Here is a 26,271-nt window from a genome sequence, read left to right as displayed (position 1 = left end):
TTTCTGGTAATTTGGTAGTGCTTATAATTTTTAGCCCAATACATGGTTTTAAAAAAAGATCTAATGTATGTTATTCTTCTTCACCATATTATATTTCAAAAAAATCTGAAATGTCACACTGGGGAAGATTTAGCCTTCTTTGGAAGGCTAAATTACAATTGAAGATTGGAAGCCAAAGGTGGAAGAGGAGATGACCTTGTAACACAGATCTGGGGGAATTAGTTATTCATATTAATCTTTCCAGGTATTCTAATGGAATAAACTTTCTTGCATTATTATATATACATTACCCATGAGTATCCTAATGGAATAAACATTTTGTGTTACTTTCTATACATAATGAGCTAATATTTACAATTATTGATTACAATAGCTGGCTTTATCTGCTAGAGATAACACTAAAACTATCATTTTTATAATTCTTCCTTACATCGTGGGTACCACTTTCCAAAGTGAGGTTGAGGCTTAGCAGAGTGAACTTGTTAAAAATAACACATATGCATTTATGAGATTATAATTATAATTACATAGTCATTTGTGATCATTTTTAATAGTTCTTGTCAAAGACAAATGAGCATAATTAGGTCCATTAGTGGACCAGTCTGTTCTGATAGCATGAAGGGAAAGACTTGCAGAGAGGGACAGCATCTGAAATGTAATATAAGCTGAAGGCAAAAATCCCCACCGCTGTGTGAGTCCAGGCATCAGGGGATAAGGTTCCAGGTGGCTGTCTCCCCAGATCAGTACATTCTCAGCTACTGAAATGACTACTGTTACCTCCTTAATAAATGCAGAAGGCTTTAAAGTGGGTGTCTGCCACACCTCATGTTCTGATATTCTGAGGCTCTTCCGGGGGTGCCCAGTGATCATGTCTACCCTGATGTGCTAGAGGGTGGAGTCTCATAAGTGCTGCTGGGGGCAGTTACTCATACCATATTTTCCTTTGCTGGGATTAGAGACCTTGGAGTTATTTTCACCAGCTGTTCACCTCCCCTGTAAAACAATATAGATGTCAGAAGAAGTGACCTTTAGGATTATATTGTTTTTAAATGGTGCAAACCACACACACACACAAATAATTTAGAGACTCAGATGGTGTTAGGTGCACTGTAACCAGAGTCCTGTTAAATCAAAGCTAGCTGAGCAAAGCAAATTAAAAATTAAAACAGCATCCGGCAGTCCTTTAGTTTAAACTAGCCAATGATGATTGCACTCAATCTTGAAAATGAAGAAACCCATAAACTGAGCTCCAAACGTAAAAGACAGCATGTGCCTATTACCCCCATCAATGCCCAGGAGCCTGGGTGATGCCAGACCCTCCCTCCTTCACACCTCCAGCCTGCTGTTTGCCTGTGGTCATCACTGCTCCTCAGAACTCTCAGTAGGAGAAAGGTTCTGTAGTTGAGATGTCTAATGAGATAGCCACTAACCCTATGAGGCTACTGACCACTTGGGTGTGGCTACTACACTGAAGCTGGATTTATAGTTGTATTTAATTTTGTTTCCCTTGGTGGAATAGGCACATATGGCTAGTGGCTACCTATTGGACCACGGGCTAGAATAAAGGGCAACAGCTAAATGATACCTGATGACTCATGGGCAGTGCTCAAGGATAACCCCGGGTGTACATCACAGTCACCTGGGGAACGACAAGAACAATTCTAATGACTGGAACATCCCCAGAATGTGACTCACTGACTCGGGGAGGGCCCTGAGGTCATGTTACTGCCTCTGAAGCAGAACAATATGAGTCTGCATAGGAACTGGAAACTGTGGCTGTGTTGTATACATTTTGCAGTCCAGGTAAGGGCAGCTGTGAGAGAAGAAAACCTCCCAGATGCCAGTCAGAGCAGGGTGCAGTGCTCCCGCCTGGTTTTGAAACCCAGGGTTGACTCTGAAGGAACATTAGAGGAAGCAATGAAGATACAGAGAAACAACAGAGAGAGACATGGGATGAAATAGAGACAGTCGCTGAGCATGGCACAGATAATGCTTATAACAAGTAAACGAGCCGATACAGTGACAGAGGCTGAACAGAAAGGTCACACCGTCCAGATGTTTTCCCTGTTGCTGTAGTGGCTATGGCAAATGTCAAGTCAGCCCTATGGATAGCTTGTTCTATAAACATACTGCTGACCAGAGCACCAAACTTTGTGATTTTACATCACTCCTAGGAGAAAAATATATACATAGTACACCCAGGGGATTTTTGTTCTTTTGAGTTATATTGACACATTGATGCAGTAAATAGAATTTTATTAATGTAACTTTTAAGAAGACATTCTTTTATTTTCTTCCCACACTTTATATTGCCAATTGCCTGTTTCCAATCTGCTTTGAAAATAGCTGTTGTATGACTGGAATGAATGTTTACAAATTAGCCTGTTTGTTATCTACTCCTTAATAAAGATTTCAATGTAAATTAATCACTCCTTGACAGACAGACATGTAGTGGCATAACGGAGGTCTCAAAAATGAGTCTATCTTGTCTCTGAATGCTGTGTCATGATTACTAAATAGGTTTACATTTTACAAGTTTAAGGTTGGGTGCTGCTTTGTAGGGGTCAGTACACGTCCAGGAACATCAGGGAAGACCCACAATGGTGTTTTCCTTCTAGTTTACTTAGAATTACTAATTTATGCTATCCTCCACAGAAGTTCATCAGCTATCACAACAGCCTCTGGACCTGTACTGTCCAATCCAGCCACCACCAACTACACGTCTCTAATTAAAGCTAAATACAATTAAAGTTCAATTACAATGTCAGTGCCTTGGTCAACTAGCTCCTTAGTTGCTTGCATCATCTATTGGCAACTGAAATGGCCATAGACCAGAACAATTGCACTATCACAGAAAGTCCTATTGGGTACCACTACATTGGATGCCTTGCATGTATTTCTGGAGCAATGATGTTCTCTGCCCAAATGCACAGGTATGGCCATGGTTGTGATACCTCTTCCTGATTATTGCTATTCCATATTCACAGGTTGGTCTTGTTGGTGGACACCCACCTACTATCCAGTCCTTTCCTGGCCCTGATAATATTATCATTCCCAGTTTGCTTATCTGGTGAGGGCTATAACTAAATGATACTCACAGACACAGCCTAAATTCTACATCCTCATCCCAAGGCCTAGGCAAAGAACTGTGCAGTTCACCAGATATCCCCACTGTCACCTGCATGCCTCCCTGATGGTTCAATTGACCATATCAGTCAAGTCATACTATTGCCAGAGATTTTCCTGTGTATGTATCTCAGCCTGATCTAAGTGGCAACTGGGGTAATGTTCAATGGAATTTAGTTAACACTTCTTCCACAGTCTCTATTTCCAGATTTCTTATAGATGGTGGAGGTTTCCCTCTTTATGCACAGATGTACTGACTTATTTGGTCACTGCCATCTGAAGCCCCCTCTGCTTTTGTACGGCCACTGACTGCCTGCTTCCTGAAGCCAGCTAGGTTTTCTCATTCTTTCCCATGTTCTGCCCCAAGTTACTTGCTCAAGCTCTCCCTCTTGGCCTCACAACTAGCCAGCCTCAAGTTGGAATCTCAATATGCTGGTAGATTGACTTAAAATTCTAACCCCACTGCCTCACGAGTATGGATAGCCGTTGTCTATGGGCATCTGTGCCAGTGGAGTGGGGTTTTTTATTGAGACTCACTGCTCTGTAATGGGATAAAACCTGTTACCTTGGCATCATTGATCCCAAACTCTCACCAGCAGAGCTAACCATTTCTAAGTTTCAATGGAAGTTTAAGGTCACAGAGATTGCCTCTTTTTCCATTTTGTTCTCTGAAGATGGGATAAATTACCTTGGCTACAGAAGTTGCCCAAATAAAAATATTTCAACCCTGAGGTTTTTTTTTTTTTTTTTTTCAGAACAACCTGTACTTGAGTGGAAGTGGGGTGGGCAATCAGAATGTGCTCCCAGTGTAGAATCACCTCAGAATAGAAGCCTGGTGATTGATGTCCATGGAACACCTTGCTGGGAACAAGTACTTTAAACAAAAATCATCAGACTCCTTGTCAGTCACTGCCTTATGAAAATGCCATCAAATACAAAGACAGGGCATGAGTTATTGTGTTATACCTATTTTACCTTTGTTGTTTGGAATGGCTTAGTTGTTTGTGGAACCTCTTTGTTCCTCATTTAATGTCTAATTTTCCCTCAAAAGAGACAGCAAACATTAATATAGAGATGGGAAGAGCAGGTTTAATCTGCACAGCTACATGCAAAGGGATTGACATTAGTTGTCTATGCTATAAGTTGAAGCAGAGAAGAAAGTGCATGGACCAAGTGGCTTCACAGTGGTGCAATCACTCACGGTGGAGCTGCTCTCCTTCAAGTCCAAGTGTATGTGATGAACATAACACCAGAAATGAGCTTCTTGTTTCTCCTTCCCATATGAATGACGATCGCCTTGAATGAGTCCATTCAATGATACTCAGCTCCTAAATTGCAGTTAAGGGAGCCAAGTACAGGGGCTATAAACCCAGCATTCAGGAGGCTGAGCCTGGAGGATTGCCATAAGCTTGAGCTACAGAGTAAGACTCTCTCTCTCTCCTCTCTTGCTCTGTCCATCTCTGCCTGTCTCTCTCTGTTTGTGTCTGTCTATCTACCCTCCCTCTCTTTCTTGTGTTTGTGTGTGTGTGTGTGTGTGTGTGTGTGTGTGCGTGCGCGCGCACACACGCACACGTGCAAAGTAGAGGATAAAGTAAATAATTAACAGTTCTAAAATATACCAGCTACACACATTTTAGTATGTACATGTACATGTTCTCACTTGTTTCCCTGGCTCTCCAGCTGGCTCCTTCCTTCCCCCAGTTAGTGCCCTATTCTGCCTCCATGTGACATGGACTCCATTGTCCTCACTATTGTTTGCCTCCCATAGACTCTCTCCCTTTCTTATTTCAGACCATCACACCTGCATATAAGCACACACATAAACACATACATTTGTGTTCATGTAAACACTCACACACACTTTTAATCTGGGGTTTATGTATAAGAGAAAACATGGCATTGTCTTTCAAAGCCTGGCTTATTTCCTTTAACATGATGGCTTTTTGCTGTATCATTTGCCTGCAAATACCATGGTTTCCCTTTGCTTCAGGGTTGCATAAAATTCCACTGTGTGTGTGTGCACCACATTTTCTTTATGCATTGGTTGATGGGCATCTAGTCTGGCTCCATAGGCTGACTATTACCAATAATCCAACTATAAACACTAGTGCACATATATCAAAGTCTGTTGATGTACAGACCTTCAAAGATGTATCCTGGAGTGGCACAGCTAGATTCTAGCTTTAGTTTTTTTGAGAATTCTGCATAGCAATTTTCATAACCACACTACCAGCAGTGAACAGGGGGTCCTCTTGCCCCACGTCCTCATCAGCATCTGCTGTCATTTGTTTTCTCCGAGATGGCCATGCTGTCTGGGGTGGAATAGAATCTTAAAGCAGTTTTCATTTGTATTTCCTTGGTGACAATGGTTGTCAAACATTTTTTTCAAGTACTTATTAACCACTTGTATTTCATCTACTCCATTCATTAGCCCATTTGGCTTCTGGTGATTACATTTTTACAGTTCTTTATGTTAGGTATTAAAATAAAGAATACTTAGGCTAAAATAGGAGAAATGTCACACTGATTATATATATGGAAATCAATGTGTTACATGCTTATTCCTAGATAACCCACACACATTACTAAAAACACGACACAGAGAAGAAAAAGAAAAAAAAACACCTTATCCAGATGACCTGCAGCCCACACTGTGCTGTGTGTTCTTGATGGATAATTTTCTCCCTCATTTGTTCAAGTAAACCTGTAACTTGTATGCTCAAGTACTGTCAACTTTACTTATGGCATATCCCATGTCCATCAGTTCATTTCTGTACAAAATAATGTAATGTTCTCAGGGCATTATTTTTATCTCCCATGATTCTTGAATCAATCACCACTGATTTGATTTTGACAATTAGATAAAAGGGTGGATGAATAGATAGGTGGAGAGGTAGACAAACAGATGAATAGACAGATAGACAGATGATAGAAGATGAATGGATAGATAGATAGATAGATAGATAGATAGATAGATAGAAATGCACATGCCTTCCAACCCAGAAAGTAAGCAATAGAAGTAAATTCAAAAAGTAAATACAAAGATTTAACTAAGTTAAGGCTGTTCAGTCATGTTCAATGTTATAGAAGTTAGAAACTTGGTGAATATTCAATTATCCAGGAAATAAACTACAGTATTTCCATTTTAGGATATTTATGCAGCCCTCTTATAATCTCTCTTTGGATTATACCCAACTGCATAGAAAAATGTTAAATGAATAGGCCACATAACCTAAATTTACAAAATTTCGAAAAATACATGATACATCTGAAATAATTAGATAATATAATTTTTAAAAGCTGTCTCTTTTAAATATTACAAAATGAGATGGCTATGACTGTTCTTAAATCTGCAAGACCTTTGGGAGAAATCTGAATTTTTTTATTGAAATTGATTTTTTTAAAGACCTAACATAAAAAGAGTTACAAAATGTTAATGGGTGGGAAGACAAAATATGAGAAAGATGTCAGTCCTCTTCAACTTCATTTATAAATGTAATGCAGTTTCATTAGTGGTTGATTTAAAATTCATTTACAAGCAAATGTAGCCATAAATAGACAAAACAAATCTGAGGATGAACAAAGTCCTTTTGCAGGACTGTGAAGTCAAAGTAATTACAAACTCACGCTAAACTGTGGGGTCAAAGGAGGCCAAGACAGAGAAACTGCAAAGAAAGCTTCAAGTTGGTATTGTTCCTACTGTGACAGAGGTGACTGCTCATGTCTGTGGGAAATGGTGAGTGGGTTCCTGAACTCTTAGTCAGTCTGGCTGTCCAGAAAGGGGCAAAGGTATGTTCTTTCCTCACACAACACACAAGATTCTCTAAGATGAAGCAAGCAATGAAATCTGAGAAGTGCTGAGCTTAAATACTGATGAGACAGAGTACAGTATAAGTTCATGGTATGTAGGCAAGAAAGGATCTATGGAACTGATTTCAAAGCACAAACTATGAAGAAAAGTTATTATAAAATTCCAGAATTTAAAGGTAACTTTTTCAGTAAGATGATACCAGTAAAAAATAAAATAAAAAGTAATTTTTTTAACATTCAGTGACTTCACTTTCATTAAGCCATCAAAGATGTTTCACGAGTTTTGCTCTTGTTTGATTAGGTTAGTTTCTTTTTGTTTGAGACAGGGTGTTGTTGTATGGACCAGGCTGGCCTTAAGCCTCCAATCCTCCTGCCTCAGCCTCCCAACTGCTGAGACTTCATAATTATGTCCTCACTTTCCACATCAGTATTTTATTTGGTTCCTTTCCTAATGTAGTTCAAATTAACTAACTATTTCTTTAAGATACTTATAGCTAACATGGTTTGTTTTCATAATTAGTCATTCATGTTAACAAGACATTTTCTTTCAAAAACTTCCCAAGTTACATAAAGCAGCTGCCATTCTGAAGGGGGCTGTAGTGGTCAGAACTTGTATTTCTTCTCCCTCTGCTCCCAGCGTTGAAACATCTCACAGTTCTCAATCTCATGAATTAGAAAACATGACATTTCCAACTTAATGCCTCAACTGTAAACATTGATCATTTGTTAATTAGTGTGTGTGTTTTACCTGTTTTCAACTGTCTTTAGTCATCTTTTCAGGTGTGTGTGTGTGTGTGTGTGTGTGTGTGTGTGTGTGTGTGTATGTGTGTGTGTGTGTATGACTGTGTATCTGTATGTGTACATGTGAGTATGTGTGATTCCATGTGTGTATGTGTTAGTTATTTCATGTGTGTAATTGTATGTGTGTGCATGTGTGTGTATTTGAGTATATGTGTGGGATTGTTGTTCATATAGGAGAGTATGTGTGAGTATGTGTGTGAGTGTGTGTGACTTCATTTGTGTGTGTGTTCTGTGTGAGTATGTGTGTGTATGTGTGTGTGTGTGATTGTGTGTGTGTGTGTGTGTGTGTGTGTGTGTGTATACAAGTGAGGGCTGATTTAGATTTTTTCAAAAAGTTGAAAACCACGCTAGTTTTCCCATCCTGAGACAGTACTGTTCTGAAGGAAAAGGCTTGCCCTGCCTCAGCTCTTCACTCTGGTTCTCATGATTTCTTATTGCTCCTTAAGTACTTTGATGACCCAGGCCAGACATCCAGAAGGAAACACTTAGGAAAGACTCACATCATACATTTAACACAAAGGTTCCTCTTTGTTATTTAGTGGGAAATTAGATTCTAGTAGTCTGCATTTGAGCACTAGGTCCTAAATCCAGCCCCTAGTCATGGGAGTGGCTCCCTGCATTACTCTCGGACAGGTTTTGTCTCCTTCTAAGACCCTATCATCTGGAACTTGACTCTCTTTCCCTGACTGTTAGCTGGAGCAGGTCTAGTTGAATTACCTCTTTATGAAGTCTCAAATCAACTGGATTCTGTGACAAATATTTATTTGCTAGTATAATTAATGGTATGCTGTGACCTCTGCCATTTCTATCTCTAGTACTGTAAGGACAGGCACCCTGGACCAATGCTCTTCAAGGAATGGCTCTACATCCAGACCCCTTCCAGTGGCCTGCAGCCCTGGGCAGCAGCTGGGTTTCCTTCAACCACTCTGCCTTCTCTTGCATGAGTAGTTTAAATGCCCTTGGGTAGTTTATTTTATTTAAGTTTTTGGAATTCTCAATAGCCCTAAGGGTTATGTTATTGGGGATTGCACTGCTTTTTTTTGTTGACCTTTTGTTGTTGTTGTTGTTGTTGTTTGGTGTTTTTTCTTTTTTGGTTTTTTGAGACAGGGTTTCTCTGTGTAGCTTTGGAGCCTATCCTGGCACTAGCTCTGGAGACCAGGCTGGCCTCAAATTCATAGAGATCCGCCTGCCTCTGCCTCCCAAGTGCTGGGATTAAAGGCGTGCGCCACCAACGCCCAGCTGTTGTTTGTTTGTTTTAATTACTTTTTTCCCCATTTCAGAAAGCTCTCTCCCACCTCACCATGTGTGGCGGGGGTGGGGGAGCATCAGAGGACAACTAAAGGCCCTGTTTGCTCCTTGGTGCTTTCCTACTTTTTGAGACGCAGTCTCTCACCAGCCTGAAGCTTCACCAAGTAGGCCTTCGAGCTCCTGTTTCCTCCTCATCTTGTATAGGTGGGATTGGCACCTTGTGCCACCATGCCCTACCTTGTTCATAGGTTCTGAGGACCAAACTCGGGGCCTCATGCTTAGGAAACTAACGGTTTACCAGCTGAGCCATCTCCCAGCCCTCTAATCCTTTTATTTACACTTTAGTCAAAGATGTCACATAGTCCTATTGCTGACTCCAACATTTTCCTGGTGGACTCAATGGCAGAATTCGATGCAGATAGACTCAGGCATTTTTGGACCCATTACCTCTATTAATAGCTCCAAACCAGACTCCCTTTGGTAGTAAACAGTGACTCCAAGTGAAACAAATCAGTCCCACAGGCATTTGATTTAATGTTTGATTTGGGGATGGCTGGACTGAATAAATGGTGAACTGCAGTCTTGGACCAAACAGAACAAATTATTCCATGATCAGTTCTTGTAAAACAAAGTACTTAACACGTTTTTCAGTCTTTCAGTTCATGTATTAAAAGCATATTTAGAGGTGGGTGTGGTGGTACAGGCCTGTAATTCCAGAACCCAGGAGGCTGAGGCAAGAGGTTCACCAGGTTGGTGCCAGTCTGAGTCAAATAATTAAACCCTGTCTCAAAATGAAAAGAACAGAAAAAGAAAAGACGCTATACATGGAGAAAGGACAGAAGGAGGGGGAGCAAGAGTGGAGATGGCATATTTCAGCTAAAGAGTATCCAGCTGTTTGCAGGAAAGAATAAGTAAATACCAAATGATGAAACTGTTATCCTACCAAAATTATTCAGAATCCTTATGAATAATGTAAACTGCAAGTTTCAGGATCCCCCTGGAGCAAAATAATAAGCATAAAAAAGCATAAGCAGGGGCAAAATAAAAACAGGACTTCAACAGGAAATGTTACATCCAGAATTTCTCCAACCAATGTCTACAAAGAGTGTGCCGGCTGATAACAAAATTATTCATCTTACCCGTTATTTTGAATGTCATTAAAATAACTCAATAATGTGTAAGTCTCACTTTGACTTGATTTGAGGAACTGATCTTTTGATTCCCTAAAATCTATGTTTCTTTTAATTAATGTAGCTTATTTTATTTACTATGCTAGCTGCTGTATTTGGCATCCTCTCTCTCTCTGTCTCTCTGTGTCTCTGTCTCTATCTCTCTCTCTCTCTCTGTCTCTCTCTCTCTCTGTGTCTCTCTCTCTCTCTCTGTGTGTGTGTGTATACATGTTGCTCTGTGTGTGTATGTGAATGTGTGATGTGTGTGTGTGAATGTGTGTTGTGTGTGTGTGTGTTGTGTGTGTGTGTGTTGTGTGTGTGTAGTGTGTGTGTAGTGTGTGTGTGTGTGAATGTGTGTTGTGTGTGTGTGTTGTGTGTGTGTGTGTTGTGTGTGTGTGTGTGTGTGTGTGTGTGTGTGTGTGTTGTGTGTGTGTGTGTGTGTGTGTGTGTGTGTGTGTGTGTGTGTGTGTGTGTGTATGGGGAGGGGTGTTCCAAGGCATGTGTGGACACATGCATATTGATGCCACAGGTTAACACCAGCTATCTTCCTCAAACACTATTCACCTTATTTTTAAAGCATAGAGTCTCTCACTGAAGCTGAAGTTCAGTAATTTAGCTACAAAGGCTCACTAGCAATCCTCAGGGTTTATCCTGTGTGCACATCCCCAGTACTGGGATTGCAGTGGAAGGGTGGGAAAGGGAGGGTTGGTAGGGGAGAGGAGAAAAGAGGAGAGGAGAAGTAAAAAGAGGGGAGAGGAGAGGAGGGGAAGGGAGAAGAGGGGAAACCTTTGGCCATATTTCTGTGATCAGTGTAATGCTCATATGTCCAGGGAGTTCTTCAGCTACAGACTGTGGTAAATCAGCCCTCCCCCAACTTTTTCTTTATCACTGAAAATCCCCACCAACAGCAAACACTCGCCATTGTTAGAATGTTATGAATACAACAATGAGTTGCCTCTAGAAATAAAAATTCTATTTGTATTTATAGAATGTATAAATATACTTTATAAATATTTAAATGTATTTTCAAACACCAAGCTGTTAGCTTGGCTTAACTGTTTGGTGTACAGAAAGTGATGTTTGTATCTCACTCAAGGTGGTACTTAGTAGATGAAGGTATCTGGAGTGTGAAACCAAGCAGTCAACTGGTGGGAAAGCACAAAGGACCCAGAACCAGATGAACAGATGGTCAACTATCCACAGCCAGGGTAGGTCAGGGCAGAGAGGACGGTACACTTCCCACTAGCTGAGAGCAAAGCCTATACACAGTTAAGTTGGAGCAATGAAAGACAATGATTAGCCAGATGAATGCATGTCACAGATTAGGGACGGAGGTGGGCAGAGGACAGAAGGCAAGTGAGATCAAGCAGGGGTCTGAGCCTAGCACCTGAACAGTGGCAGGAGCTGCTCTCACAGGATGCTCACACAGCCATGCATCCTGCAGAACTCAAAGCTCAGTACCTGTATTAGCACATGGGATCTGACAGCACACACCGCCTCAGATCAAGCACATGACAAGAGGGTTATAGTGATCCAAAAGGGGAGGAGTGTAATTTCTGCAGAATCCTAAGCCAGCTCAGCGAGGGGAATTGGCAAACAAGTAAGTGTATTTCTAATAAGTATAATAACTAACTTCAGATTGGGGCTTTGTATAAAATGGAAAAATATATTCCATAGCTAGTAAACATATCTATGCACTACTACAAAGGCTCTGTTAGGGAAGTGGGAGAGAAAATGTGAAAGAAAAAAATTAGGTGTGATTCAGAAAGTGGAAAACAACAAAGGCCAAGGAGGGAGGAGACTAAACTATAGATGCTTCAGGAAAATCTGCCTAATTTTATATGCTGATTCCCCAACTGTAACAGAATGCAGAATAATTGTTTAATATAACTTACTTAATTAGGATTAGAGTATTAGCATATCCAGGAATTGCATTTTACTTGGAGATTAGATTATGTACAAAAGGTAAAATTTAAATGTACTTCAGATTACTCACCATAACTAACTTATAGGGAGGGGCTTACTATGAGCTAAATAAATCACTGAAGGCTGTACGTTCTCTTACACAGCCTCATTGAGCCTTCATATTGTCATATTGCTGTTCATATTTGACAAATAATGAAAGATCTGGAGACACTATGTATCATGTTCAAGGATATTCAAATTTCAGCCCAGATTGAAGGTACAGTGCAACACCCTGCACAAATACTATTTGATATCCACATATCTATTTGTAATTACCAAAACTACAGTTCATGCTTTGACTCTCGGAGTACCATTAAAGGGCATGTGGTATTTCTGCACAGGTATGTTTCCTACAAGACTGGAGTCTCCAAAGAAAGCAAAACAGATCCAGGAGGCTAGGACTTACACTGGCAAGAACAATCTATCTCAAAGAACACTGGGGAGAAGATGAAGCCACAAAAATAAAGACCAGTCAGGGGCACCTTGCTTGGTCACTGAGAGCAAAGTCAGTACCAGGGAGTGAGTTGAAACACCAGAAAATCCTAATCCTAGGTGAGCTGAAATGAAGGTCATCATTTTACAGGGTCTCTTCCCATCAATTGATTGTCCAAACTTTGCAGTTTGACAACATTTCCAATTTCCTTGTCTTTCCTTGTCTCTCACTTTTACATCTAGGTGCTCATTAGGATCATCTTTAAATGATTTTAGAATGAAAAACTGAAGTAGGCATGGCCAATTTTCCAAATAAAGACTAAGATTAGCTCCCTGGTTGAGTTCCTGTTTCACATATGTGAAACTCTGGGTTCAATTCCCTACAATATACCAAAATAATCTAAGTAAAACTGTTAACATATAAATGGGAAATAAATGCAATAATTGTTAGTCTCATTAATAATGCTTTTAAATGTAAAAAATAAACTAATTGCAATTCTGTATTCTTCTCACTCAGCATAAACTGAATCAATAGTTTGGTTGCCTCCAGGCTCCACCACCACCACCACATACTTCATAGATCACATTCCCTTCACAGTTCTGATCGCATGATCCCTCAAGGAATAGCACGTTTCTATGGTTTCTAATAAATCGGGCCTTAAGTGTTTGGACTGGTTTGTATGGAGGTTATTCAGGCCGGGCTTGACAATCCCTATATCCAACTCTTCCCTCCTCTTTCCAGAAGGGAGAAAGAAACTAGAAAGTTCCACTAGATCTTGAAATTAAGTCTTAGACATAATTTACCACACGTCTTGTAGAAAATAACTTAGTTATCTTCCCAAAGCCTTGTCAAACAAACTTTTTCCTTGAATTCTTGCTTTTAGTGTAGCTAAATAATGTGTGGCAACCTCACAACCACCTGCTCACAGTATTCTCACTGTGGTGAAGACAGCATCAGATTCATTTGCATGGCCCTCTCAATTCAGAAGATACCCACTCCCCACATATATTAATCTAAAGAATAACTGCATCCATCTCAGCAAGTATTTACAGTTGTTAGTTATGCTAAGTATAGCTGGAAATATCAGCATGATCACTGCTGAATGTGTCCTTATATTTGATAGATGATAGATAGACCCATGATAGACTATATAAAATATATAAATATAAGGTAAACCTTTATCTTCATATCACAATCTTTATGTTTTCTCTATCTTGACTTAAATCATAAAAACATTTTAAATTTTTTCTTTTGGTTTTTTTCAAGGCAGGATTTATTTTTTTTGTATAGCCTTGGCTGTCCTGGAACTCTACTCCATAGACCAGGGTAGCCTCGAACTCAGAGATCTTCCTGACTCTGCCTCCTGAGTGCTAGCATGAAAGGTGTGTGCCTCCACTGCCTGGCAAAAACATAAAATTTAAGGTTTGAAAGATACTTTAGAGACTACTGAGCCCTATGTCTTTGTTTCTCATAAGCGAATACTCAGTGTTTGTTCATTTTCCATTGTAATAAGAAAATACTTAAATGTGAGAATCATAAAAACAGGTGTATTTAGTCCATGCTTTTGGAAGCTGGAAGTCTAAGACAGGGACATGTACCTATTGTCTAGCCTCTGGCCATGACCTCCTGGAGGATGACAGCCTGTCATAAGTATGTGCAGGAAGAACAACAAGGCAAGAAAGGAAGCCAGACGGCAGGAAAGGACAATTTCTCTTTTTTGAAAAAAATAATAACTGGAGTCCCACAAAAGCTATGTTGAATTCCTTCTGAGCAGTTTTCTCTAGAACTTCATCACTCCCCACTAAGTTCCACTTGAGGTTCCTACACAGAAAGCCCATCGCCAACACATAAGCTTTGGGAGACAAACCATATCAAATTCATAGTAAGGAAAATGAAAGAATACTCCAAAGATTCCTAGGCAATAAGTGAAGAGCCAGGCAAACACTGACCATTAGTCAGGACCCCTACTGAAAAGGGTTATCTTTGACCTAAAGGAGGAAATGTCCTTTTAAAATTATATTACTATTAAATATTTTTAAAATACCTATCAAAATTTCTGCATACCGCCACAGTACTGCTTCTGTAAATCTAAGCCAAATTCAGTAACCAATGCTTTTGTTGCAGAAGTGGTATCCTGTGTCCAGAGTAATTGTTTGTAAGGTCCAATTTTGGTTTGCGGCTATTAATATCTTATTATGCATGCATCTATCTTTCATGATGACCTATGTCACGATCAGGTCAGCTAAGCCATTCTGTACAATGAAAAAAAAATCATTGACCCAAGAATGGGGCAATCTGGCTTCTTGCTGAGCAGTTAACTAGCTGGGTGACCTGGATGAGAACAATGAACTAGAAAACAATGGAGTGAACTAGATTATTCTTCAGTTCTTTCCCACTCTAAAAACAATTCATTATCCTAGATATAGCCATTGAAACCAAGCATAAGAGTAAGGAATTTCTTGAAGTCTTCAGTTTATAGAGTACAAAAGTAGAAATTCATTCATAGTATTGCTCCCAAACATGGTCATTTCTTAGATTCTACCCACAGAAAGAATAATTATACCCTACAAAATATCACTTAATTTTACAAAGGAAAGATACAAGGATGAGACAACTTTGCAGAGAATCATACTCAGCTTTGAGTCACTGCAAGCGCTTCTTTGAATGCAGAAGGTAAGATATGGATACTTGTTCATGGGACTAGAAGGATGTCTTGGCAGTTAAAAGCCCTCTGCTCTTTCAGAGGGCTCCAGTTTCATTCCTGGTACCCATATCAGACAATTCACAACTGTCTATAACTCCAGCTTCCAGGAACCAAATGCCCTCTGTGTCATACATATACACAAAAACACATGCATACACATAAGTAAAAATAAAACTAGGGAAGGAAAAAATATATGGAAATTCTTGAATGTTAAATGAAGAAGAGCTTTTTTACTTCTTCAAAATCAAAATAACCTCTAAATAAGAAAATTAAATAAACAGAAAAATTCACCGGTGTTTACAATAGCCAATTATAACTACAAGAAGTTTTCATATACTTTAGGTAATCACAAAGCAAAAGCCCTATGATGGGTATCTGAAAAAAAAAAAAACAACAACAAAGACTTAAGGCATACTATCATAGAAAAATATCATCTAATCACAAAAGAAGACAGCAAGAGAAGCAAAAGTAACAATGGGTCAACAAAAACCAACTAGCAAATAACATTAGTAAGTTCTACTTCAGGGAATGTAAATGGATAAAATTCTCAGATGGTATGACCTGGGGATAGTAATTTTCTCAGCAATATCACAATGCTCAACAAAAACCAAATACGCAACTGTATGCTACCTTCAAGAGATTCACTGCACCTAGAAGTTACAGAGATAAACTGACAGAGTAGGGGTACCTTGTGTGAAAACTAAAGCCACAAAAAAGTAAGGGCAGTTACCCCAAATAAGATGAATTTTAAGCTGTGGGTATCTGCTTCTACTTCCACCAGCTGCTGATGAAGGCATACCCACAGCTAAACACTGAACTGAACTGGAACCCAGTTGCAGAGAAAGAGGAGTGATGAGCAAAGTGGACAAGACCAGGCTGGTGAAACTCACAGAAACAGCTGACCTGAATAAGTAGGAGCTCTTGCCCCACAGACTGATCACTGGGAAACCAGCAAGGAACTGATCCAGACCCCATGAATGTGGGTGTCAGAGAGATGACCTTGGAAATCTATGGGGCCTTTTGTAGTAGATCAGTACTTATCCCTAGCATAGGAATGGACTTTGGGAGCCCATTTCACATAGAGGGATACTCTCTCAGTCTAGACACATAGAGGAGGGCCTAGGCCCTATCTCAAAGGATATGACAGACTCTGAAGACCCCCCCCCATGGAAAACCTCGCTCTCCCTGGGGAGCAGAAATGGTATGGGATAGGTAGGGTGTTAGTGAGGGCCAGGGGAGGAGGGGAAGGAGAGGGAACAGGGATTGACATGTAAAATAGTCTTGTTTCTAATTTAAATTTAAAAATGGAGGGAAAAAATGAACTTTTAAGTCAAAACCTGAAAAGAAAGTAATTCATTATGACAAAATGATCAGTTCATCAAGATAATGTAATAATTACATTATACATTATAATATACAACCAAACACCGAGAACCCAACCATCAATCAGTATGAAAAAAGCACAGCTATAATATGAAAGAAACTTTAATATTCAAGTTTGACATGTATAACAGACAGAAAAATCAATGAAGCAAGATCAAGCTTGAGCTTCACTTTGGCAAAAATGCAACAAAGAGACAAATATATAATGTCTTTCCAATGGCAACAGACTGTGCATTCCTCACAAGACACAGGAGAGACTTGGTAGGCCCCAAAACAAGTTTCAACAAATTTAGCAAGATTGAAATCACCCCAATTATCTTTCTAACCTCAACAGCAAAAAGATAAAAATCAGTAACAGTAGGGATGTGGGAAAATTAACAAAAACATGAAAATAAATATATACTCCTAAATATTCAATGAGTCAGAATTTTTAAAGAGGGAGGGAGAGTAGGTCATTAGACAAAAAAAAAAAAAAGAAAAGAAAAGAAAAGAAATACATCACACCAAAAGTTATGAGATACCAAAAAACAACCAATTCTGAGGTATATTTATAGCAGTAACAAATGTCTGTATCAAAAATAAAAATAAAGAGAAAAACGAAGGATAGAAGGGAGGGGACAGAGAGAAGGGGGAAGGGAAGGATGGAAAGAAATGAAAGCTAGTTCTGAAACAGCCTAACATTTTACATTTTAGAAAGCTAAACAATCAAGAACTAAGTCCCAGATTAGTAGAAACAGTGAAACAATAAAGACCAGAGCAAAAATGATGAAATAAAGACCAGAAAAAAAACACTAAAATATTAGTAGAACTAAGAGTTGATTTTCAATATAGACAATATTAGCTAGATAAGGAAAGACAGTAGACTCAAATACATAAAACTTTTAATTAGAAGATGGAAAATTATAAGTAATACATAGCAATCCAAAGGATACAGCTGATAAGGACATACCAATAGACCTGAATAATAAGAAGAAATTGGCAAATTCCTAGACACATATAGTCATCAAGATTGAGTCATAAAAGATGAACCCGTGATGAGTACGAAGAGTTACTCAGTAGCAGAATACAAGTTCAAATACAAGTTTAGGACTTAAGGATTCTAACAATTCTTCCAAATAATTAAAGAACTGAGACTAATGCTCCTCAAACCCTTAAAAACCTATAAATGTGACACACTATCGTAATAGAATAATGGGAAAATAATACATAATCATTTCAATAGTACAAAAACTGCCCTTAGCCAAGTTTATCTTCCTTTTCTCATTAAAAAAAAAAAAAACTCTCAAAAAATGTAGTAGCAAAAGTATGTGTCTCAAAACACTAAAGGCCATATATCATATACCCACAACAAATATATTCAATAGTGAAAAATTGAGCATTCCTTACCTAAAATTAGGAGCAAAGCAAGGATACCAATACTTGCCATTCTTATTCACCATTGTGCTGAAAATCCTAACTAGAGCAACTAAGTAAAAAAATAAGTAAATAAAAGCACTAGGAGTAAAATTATTCCTATTTATACTTTACACTGTTTATAGACAGAAAACACTACAGATCATACACAAAAAAGTCAGAAAGAATAAGCAAACCTAGTGCTGTCTTAGGATGCAAAATCATCATACAAAACCCAATAGTAAGTTGGGTGTGGTGATGTCCACCTGTGAACCTAGCACTTGGGAGATTAAGCAAAAGAGAGCAAGAATCCTTTAACTTAAGCTGCTTATAAATTCCAGGCCAGCCTGGTCTATATAGTGAGATCCTGTCTCAAAATATGCAGTAGTGTTTCTATGCAAAAACAATGTGGTATCCAAGAAAACAACTCCATCTAGGCTAGCTGTAAGTATGTTTATTTGCATATAAATATGATTATCCAAGGAAGTGAAAGAGACATGCACTGAAAACTAAGTATGGATAAAAAAATGAGAACGATATTAGTAAACTGAAAGATACCCAAAGTTCACGGATTAGAAAAATCCATAATATTAAAATGTCCACAGCAGCCAAAGTGATTTACAGATTCAATGTAATTTGTATCAAAATTTTTCAAGATTAGTTTCAAAAAATACAATAATCCTAAAATTCATGGTTAAACAAAAAGTCCTAAATACCCAAAGCAATCTCGAACAAACACAACAAAGCTGGAGCAACACACTGACTTCAAATTGTAAGTCAAGGGTAAGTTAGAATCACAAAAGTGTGATAGTTGCATACAAACAGACACTCTGACCAACCAAATGAATATTCTGTAAACAAAAGAGGAGGTGAAAGAATGTAAGAGGCAGAGGGGAGGAGTTCTGTGAAACGCTATCTTCTGGACAGGGCTTTTGTAATTATGAACTCAGCTGTGGTTACCTGCACAAGACCTACACATGGTCTAGCCATCCAAGATGGAGAAGGTTGATCTCCAAGCTCCACCTGTTATTGAGGAGCTCCTGGCATTTGGCAGCTGAAGAGGGAGAATCTCTCTCTTTTTTTTTCTTTAGGGATGTGGCCACTGATAGGTTTCTGTTTCAGTGTCCTACACCTCTGTATATATAGACAAAATTAACTGTACTTAGTGGGTTGTCAAAAAAAATGACAAGCACACAAAAGAGCCATGAAGTTGAGAAGGCCATGTTGGGAATAGAGAGCTTGGAGGGAAGAATGAAGTATAAATATGATCATATTTCACTGCATAAATGAAAAGTTCAACAATAAGGAACATTTTTTTAAAGAAACAAATGAAAAAGCAGACTTTGGTCATAGTGATTATATACTCAGAAATAAAACTTAATATTTAAAAACAAAAACTTTTCTTGCCTCTTTAACATAGTGGGTTGCTGTTGTTGTTTTGATAATATGTAATGTCTTATTACCAAGAGTACTACATATATGAAAACATTATAATAAACATTATAGAGCAATTACTTGGCAACTCTAATAAAAGCTCATGCTTCCACTTATCCCATGAGTAAAATAGAGTAACTCCTATATATATAGTTACTTTATTGTTATTCTAAACATATATTCTAATTTGGATGACAACACCATCATCAAACTATTTAAAGATTAGCTCACTGCTTCTACTGTCTCAAATTTTACTGCAAGGTGTGATGAAACCTAACCAGAATAGTTAGTGAATAAATTAACATGTGGCAATTTCCTTATCCACAAAATGAGGATGTTGGCATCAACATGTCTTTGGTTCTATTGTGACAAGTCTCTATAAGTCTCTGGCAATATTAAAGGATAAACCACAAAGCCCATTCATCATGCAGCTGTACACAGCATAGCATCAAAAGGATTTTTAAAGTCTATGCCAGATTTTGACCCTCCAAAGGAATTCTCATGTGTACCTGCCAGTATCTTCCTCCAATTAAAAAAAATTATTTTAAAAGTAGCAAGCTGATGATAAAGTTCTTAGGAAGAAATGTAATCACTCACCTTGTGTAGGATTTTGAATTTGCATTTTTATATGTTATGATTTGTGGTCTCCAAGACAAACTGGTTGAGTAAAAATTGCTTATCTCATCTTGCAGCTGAATAACAGCCTGGCTCATAAAAGTGACTGAAACACAGCTGCCTACCAAGTCTGAGGAGGAGCCAGTGTTTAAATCAGGGTTTCACATCTGAAGCCTTCCCCTTTGCACTAACCAAGACTGCACTAACCAAGACTGTGAAACACACAAGAAACAATATATACCTGGAAATCAAATGGCCTGGGTGATCTTCTGGGTTGGATAAAATCCAGAAGCAACTATCTGATGCTCTGACTCCCATTCTGATGCTTTGTAATCTGAACCATCCATCCTCCAACACAGTCAGTCAAGCCTCAATATGTCTTCTGGATTTTTATTACATGCAGATGTTCTCTGTATTGTGAGGACAGTGCTGGAAGAGACTAGGGTCTTATTTGTAGTCTCTTTACCCACACTACCTTGCTTATAAGAAGCCCTAAACACATAATTATTTTAACAGACTGAGTCCATTCATTAAAAATTTCTTTTTTGTGGGGGGGGCATTGGAATGTGTATTTATTTCTAGTTAGTCTGGTTGTTTCAGACACCTTAGAGGTAGATCGTGTTTATGTTCACTGTGTTTTTCTTGTTAAAGTCATCATAGTTCTTTGGTAAACATTGCTGTAACCATTGAAAATTTCTTAAGCCTCTGCTGCGTGCCTTGTTTTAGGGTTCACAGGGCAAAGAAAGAACTCCAAAGAGCCAGCCTGGAATTTGCCAACTATTGAGGAATACACACACCGGAAGCCTCTAATGATCATGAGTGGCTCTCCCAGAAGAGGTATGCTGTGCAAGCGAGAACACTGGACTCTAACCCAGCCTGAAGCAGCAGGGAAGACCTTCCTAAACAATAGACATTAAGTGGCAAAGAAGGAAGAAAAAACCAAGACAGAGAGCTCAGCACATGCATGAAGGTGGAAAAGCATCCCAATGGCACATCCTAAATGTTGCATCTTCTGGACCACAGTTCTCAGAACAAATTTAATCGTGATGGGACTCCTGGGACAACAGACATTCTAAAAAATGAAAATCATCTCCCCATGGAGCTAAATCATGCCCTCTTAGATCTTTAGAATAGATCTTTGGTAAGTATATCAAACCCTACTTTAAATCCAATTAGTTTCTTGCTACATATGTAGAGATTCAATATCCCAATTGATACCTAACCTGGTTAAGAAACTGGACAGTTGTGAACCTGTTGGATAATGTTGCAAAAGTTCATTTAATCATAGGTAGTTTTTACAACTACAAATTTTGTAGTTGGCTATAATTGTACTTGCAGCTGGAAATTGTCTTTATCCTAAGAGAGGTTGATACATATGGTGTTATAGGTCATGTGTTGTATCCCAAGCAATAAATGATATTGCTTAACAAAAGGTACTTTATATGGGTCATTAAAATGAAATGCTCTTACAGCTATGTTTTTATGATTAAAACACATCTCAAAGCATATGTATATAAATAGAAACAGTCAGTAAGACGATACACATTCTCAGTGGGTATAGACAGACCTTGAGCAGTTGATTGGGGACCCTAAGAGACACTGCTAAATATTGAATCACATGCCTGCAGAATTTGTATTCTGAAGCCCCAACCCCCAGGACCTTAGAATGTATCTGTCATTAAAAACATGAGGTTTGGAGATCTAATTAAACTTAAACAAGGTCATAAGATAAGTCCCTAATCTGGTATAACTGGTGTCCTTACAAAAAGAGGAAGAGAGTGTGTGGGCAGAGGGAAGGTCATATGAGGACAAGGGGGAGGTGGCATGGTGCAAGCCAAGGAGAAAGGCACCAGAAGAAACCACAGCTGCCAAACAGACCACAGGCTTCCAGCCTCCAGTACCAGGACAAGGCTCATTTCTCTCGTTAAGCCATCTGATTTCTGGTGTTTTCTTACAGCAGGGTGTGAGTAGTAAATTTTACCCCCCCAAAAGGAAAACTTGGGTATTGAAAATTCCAGCATCCAAAATGATATTTAGAACAGGTCTTTTATGGAAGTAATTAAGATTAAATTGAGTCAGGCCTGGAGAGATAATGACTTAGAGGTTAAGGGAGCTGACAACCCTTCTAGAGGACCCAGGTTCAATTTGTAGCCCCCATGTGGAGGCTCACAACCATCTGTAACTCCAATTCCAAGTGATCACATACCTCCATGAGTACCAGGTATGAAAGTGGTACACAGATACATATTCAAGCAAACTACCTGCACACATAAAATACAATAAAATTAAAAATTGTTTTTAAAAAAGATTAAATGAAGTCAGAAGGGTAGGCCCTTAACTTGATAGAACTGGTGTCCTTCAAAGAAAGAGAAAAAAATGAACATATGTACAAAGAAAATGTTATACGAAGGTACCTCAGGCCTGGAAGAGAGGTCTACACTATAAACCAAATTCTCTAGCAGGTGAACCTTAGACCTTCAGCTGCCAGTGCTATGAGAAAGTTCATTTTTGTCATTGAAAATAGTGTGTAGCATTTTGTTACAGTAGCCCTAGGACACTAATGCAGACATACATTTTACAGTCATAAACACACATGTACAGGTATATACTGACACAGACTGGCTCAACACAGGCAAATTACCTACATTTCTCTTTGAAAACAGAAGTATTGTTTTATGCCTTTGTAAACTGGAATTTCTGTTAGACTGGAAATGAGGGGCATCATTTAGATGTATGAAGCCAGGATAGCTCTGTCTGCATAATAAGTAGGATATTTTTTTAAAAAATAGAATAGTTTTTAGGAAGGAGGTCAATGTATGAGTGCCAGCACATTTTTCAAAACTCTTTGGATATATTCAGAGTGATTCTTTCACCCTTCAGAGAGCATGAATCCCTGGCTCGTGCCACCTGCAGTTAGCGAAGGAGGAACTTGGACTCTGCTGTCACTACCTGAAACTTTCTCCACGAAGCTGATATATCCCTGTCACTTATCAAGTTACTGTAGGAAGCTTTTTGTGAGTTTAATTAAGCCTGACTAATTTTCCAACAGTACAAAGAAAGATGAATTCCTTAAATATTGAATCCATTTATGATTCAAGGTGTCATTCTCTGAAGGTGAGACTATTCAATTCTCAGAATTAATTACCCTCTGAATTCCAGTAGTTTTTTCAGGCACTTAAGACACAGAGTCACATCTGACACAAAGCATAACTTCAACATTTCAATAACTAAGAGACTATGCCAAACACTGCTCTAAGAGTCCCATTCTGGCCATGGAATGAAGGCTAAGCTGGATGGTAGTCAAGTGTGCCCTTGTCCGGATTGCCATTAGTGGTTTTCCCTCTTCTCTCCTCTTTGTCCTGGTACTAAACAGTTAAAACCTAGCTTTCCTCTGTGCTGGGGAGATAGCTCAGTGGGCAAAGAGCTTCTCTAGTAAGCCTTGGGACATGAGTGTGATCCCAGGACACACATTTAAAAAAGCTGGGTATGGAAATGAACACTTGTAATCCCAGTGTGATGAAATATTGACTTTCAGTCTGATGGGTCTAGACTGACCAAGGAGACAAATCTTTGTGCATGTCCATAAGGGCATTTCTATGCTGGGTTAATTAAGATGGAAAGACTTATCCTAACTTCGGAGGTAACACCATACCACGAGCTGGAACTCACTCTGTAGACCAGACTGGCCTGGAACTCACAGCCTCTGCCTCCTGAGTGCTGTGATTAAAGGCATGCACCAGCCAGTGTGGAGGCAGGCAGAGGGCTGCATTTAGTGGGCAGCTCGTGTAGCCTGTTTGAGCAGTTCCAGGCCAGTGAAAGACCCTGTCTTGAGAAAAATTTTTTTAAAAAGACAAGTGGATGGTACCTGAGAAACATTTGAAATTGTCTTCTGACTTCCATATATGTACCTGCCTTGTTCCATTGTAACTTTAGGTCATCCCAAGCCTCATCTGCTTCTAGAAGCTTTTCTCCAGGGTATTCCACATGGCTTCTTTTCCCTGGTGTCACCATAGACACATCTGAGTGCAACTGGGACTCGACTTTCATCTTGAAATACCTGTTTGTTCTCTGTCACTACAGTGAAGGCAACCCAAGACTAGAGTCGGTGTTCCAAAGGTAAGACGCCCAACTCAAGAACTCAAGGGAATCTCTCAGATGACCACATGTAGGATTATCTTACAATCCCCCCAAGAAAATTGGACTTCAGGTCCCATGCAAGAAAGCTGGGAGACTGAACACACAAGGAGCCAGGAGAGTGTGTGCACGTGCGCCCACACCCCAGCAACAAGAGAAAGCAATGTCACACAGCCTGAGTACTTAGGGATTTGTTGGAAGTCAGTAACCACTGCTGGCATCACACCAGACACAGAGGCTATGGAAGGTTTCTACAATGCCTTTTGATAGAAATTCAGATTTCCTAAAAACATGAAATGGCAGGAGGAGACACAGCAGCTGTTCAGCTCTCCCACATGGAGTCTCGATTGAGGATAGTTCATCACCTGGTATCATTTTCTAGCCTTAGCTATATCAACAGTAACTGTCACACCTTTCCCAGAGTGAGTCATGGAGGAACCCTCTTTTACCCAGTGCCTCCCACACACCTTTGATTTAAAATGTAATATTTATCTTGAAAACATAAAGCACAAAGTGGTATGTTGCAATTCTTGGTTCAAGTTGCTTCTAATTAGAAAGAAGATACTTAGGCGTCCTGAAAACTTTTTTTCCAAAACCCAAGAATAGATAAAAATAGAGAAAAGATACTAGAATGGGAAGAAGGTGCCAGCTCCAGGTTTACTGCAGCCAGCGACACCCCACCCCCACCCCAAGCATCGGCACCTCAGACACCAGTACTTACCGCCTTTCATCATGCCTACTTCGTAACACTTGCGCAGCCTGCAGGCCTGGCAGCTCTTTCTCCTGTTCTTGTCGATTGTGCATTGGTTTGTAGCTGGGCACATGTAGTCATTATGTCCTAGTAGTAAGAAGATCACATTAGTGTCATTTCAAGAAACCTTACATCTCAGAACCTACATGGAAACTTCTGGAAGGTGTGCTTAACGGCCCTGGCTTGGCCTGGCCGAGCTGATACCCAGTCTTTCCTTCATCTCTGTCTTCTATATGTAAATAAAAGCTCTGTTAGCCTTCATTTATGACTCAGATGATTGCTTAGGAGTTGTTTGGGCAAATCCTCTCCCCCTTCACATGGCCAGTGTTAGACAATGTGATGTGGGTTTTGTGTGTGGTGCAGGAGATGGAGCCCATTTTCACTAAGGGCAAGATGCAAGCTAGTGAAATATTTGAACATGGACTCTTTGCACCTTTGGCAGCTTAAGAACCAAACTAGAACAGGATGGGGTAGGGATTTGAAAAGAAATGCAAGACTCCATCTTCAAAAGTAGTTTATAAATGCTACCATGTAAACAGGTTTCAGACCAAACTAACACCTTCATTCTTCTAATGCATAGGAAAGACCAGTGAAGATAGCAAGTAGGGTTCTAAATTTGAAACTCTGGCAAGACACCTAACACTGTCTCAAAAATTCAGAGCATCACTATGTAGTCCAACCTGGCCTTGTACTCACAGAGATCTTCCCGGAGTCAAGGAATGTACCACTGTGCCCAGGCGCAGTGGTTATTTTTTAATTGTCTTTATTGATGGGGAGAAATTGAGGAAGGCATAGAATGAGGAACAATGCTGATCTGGGCTTAGAGTCAGGAAATTATAAGCAAATGGTTCGTTATTCTGATGCCCTAAAACCTTCTCTGGTGTTTACACAGTTTACATTGAGAAGTTTTAAGTTCCAAAAAGCTAAGTATATATTATTAAGCCACACAAGAAATATTTAATAGCTACTTAAACCAAATACTACATTGGCTCACTTTCTCTCCGACGGCCAGGTATTTTGCAAGCCAGAAGAAAAGGGGCGAACGGGAGTGAGTCAGAAACCAACTGGCTGTCTCCCTATTTGGATTGGCCATCTACTATAGATGTCTATCTCCATGAAACCAGAGCAAGATCTTGAACTAACATGCCTAAGACATAAAACTCACTGGATCTGTGCAACTGACTGCATCCCTTAGCGTGGATAAGAGCAGATGCCTAGTATCATGATCACAATGCAGGACTTCTATGACAATGCTCAAAATAACCTAAGATGACTAATAATAAGCTGACTAGGAAAGGAGTCCAAT

General features: G+C 39.3%; 1 protein-coding gene across 4 annotated transcripts in view; it reads right to left on the bottom strand.

Moving 5' to 3' along the window:
• Nucleotides 1-26,271, bottom strand: part of Esr1 (estrogen receptor 1) — a 365,575-nt gene that overhangs the window by 170,269 nt on the left and 169,035 nt on the right. For all 4 annotated transcript variants that reach the window (XM_035440409.1, XM_027401019.2, XM_027401017.2 and 1 more), the window contains one exon: nt 24,936-25,052. In XM_035440409.1, coding sequence (XP_035296300.1) covers nt 24,936-25,052 — 117 coding nt within the window. The remainder of the gene's footprint in view (nt 1-24,935; nt 25,053-26,271) is intronic.

Source organism: Cricetulus griseus, chromosome 2 (genome assembly GCF_003668045.3).
Source record: "Cricetulus griseus strain 17A/GY chromosome 2, alternate assembly CriGri-PICRH-1.0, whole genome shotgun sequence".
Taxonomy (NCBI): domain Eukaryota; kingdom Metazoa; phylum Chordata; class Mammalia; order Rodentia; family Cricetidae; genus Cricetulus; species Cricetulus griseus.
This window is presented reverse-complemented; position numbering and strand designations above follow the sequence as displayed.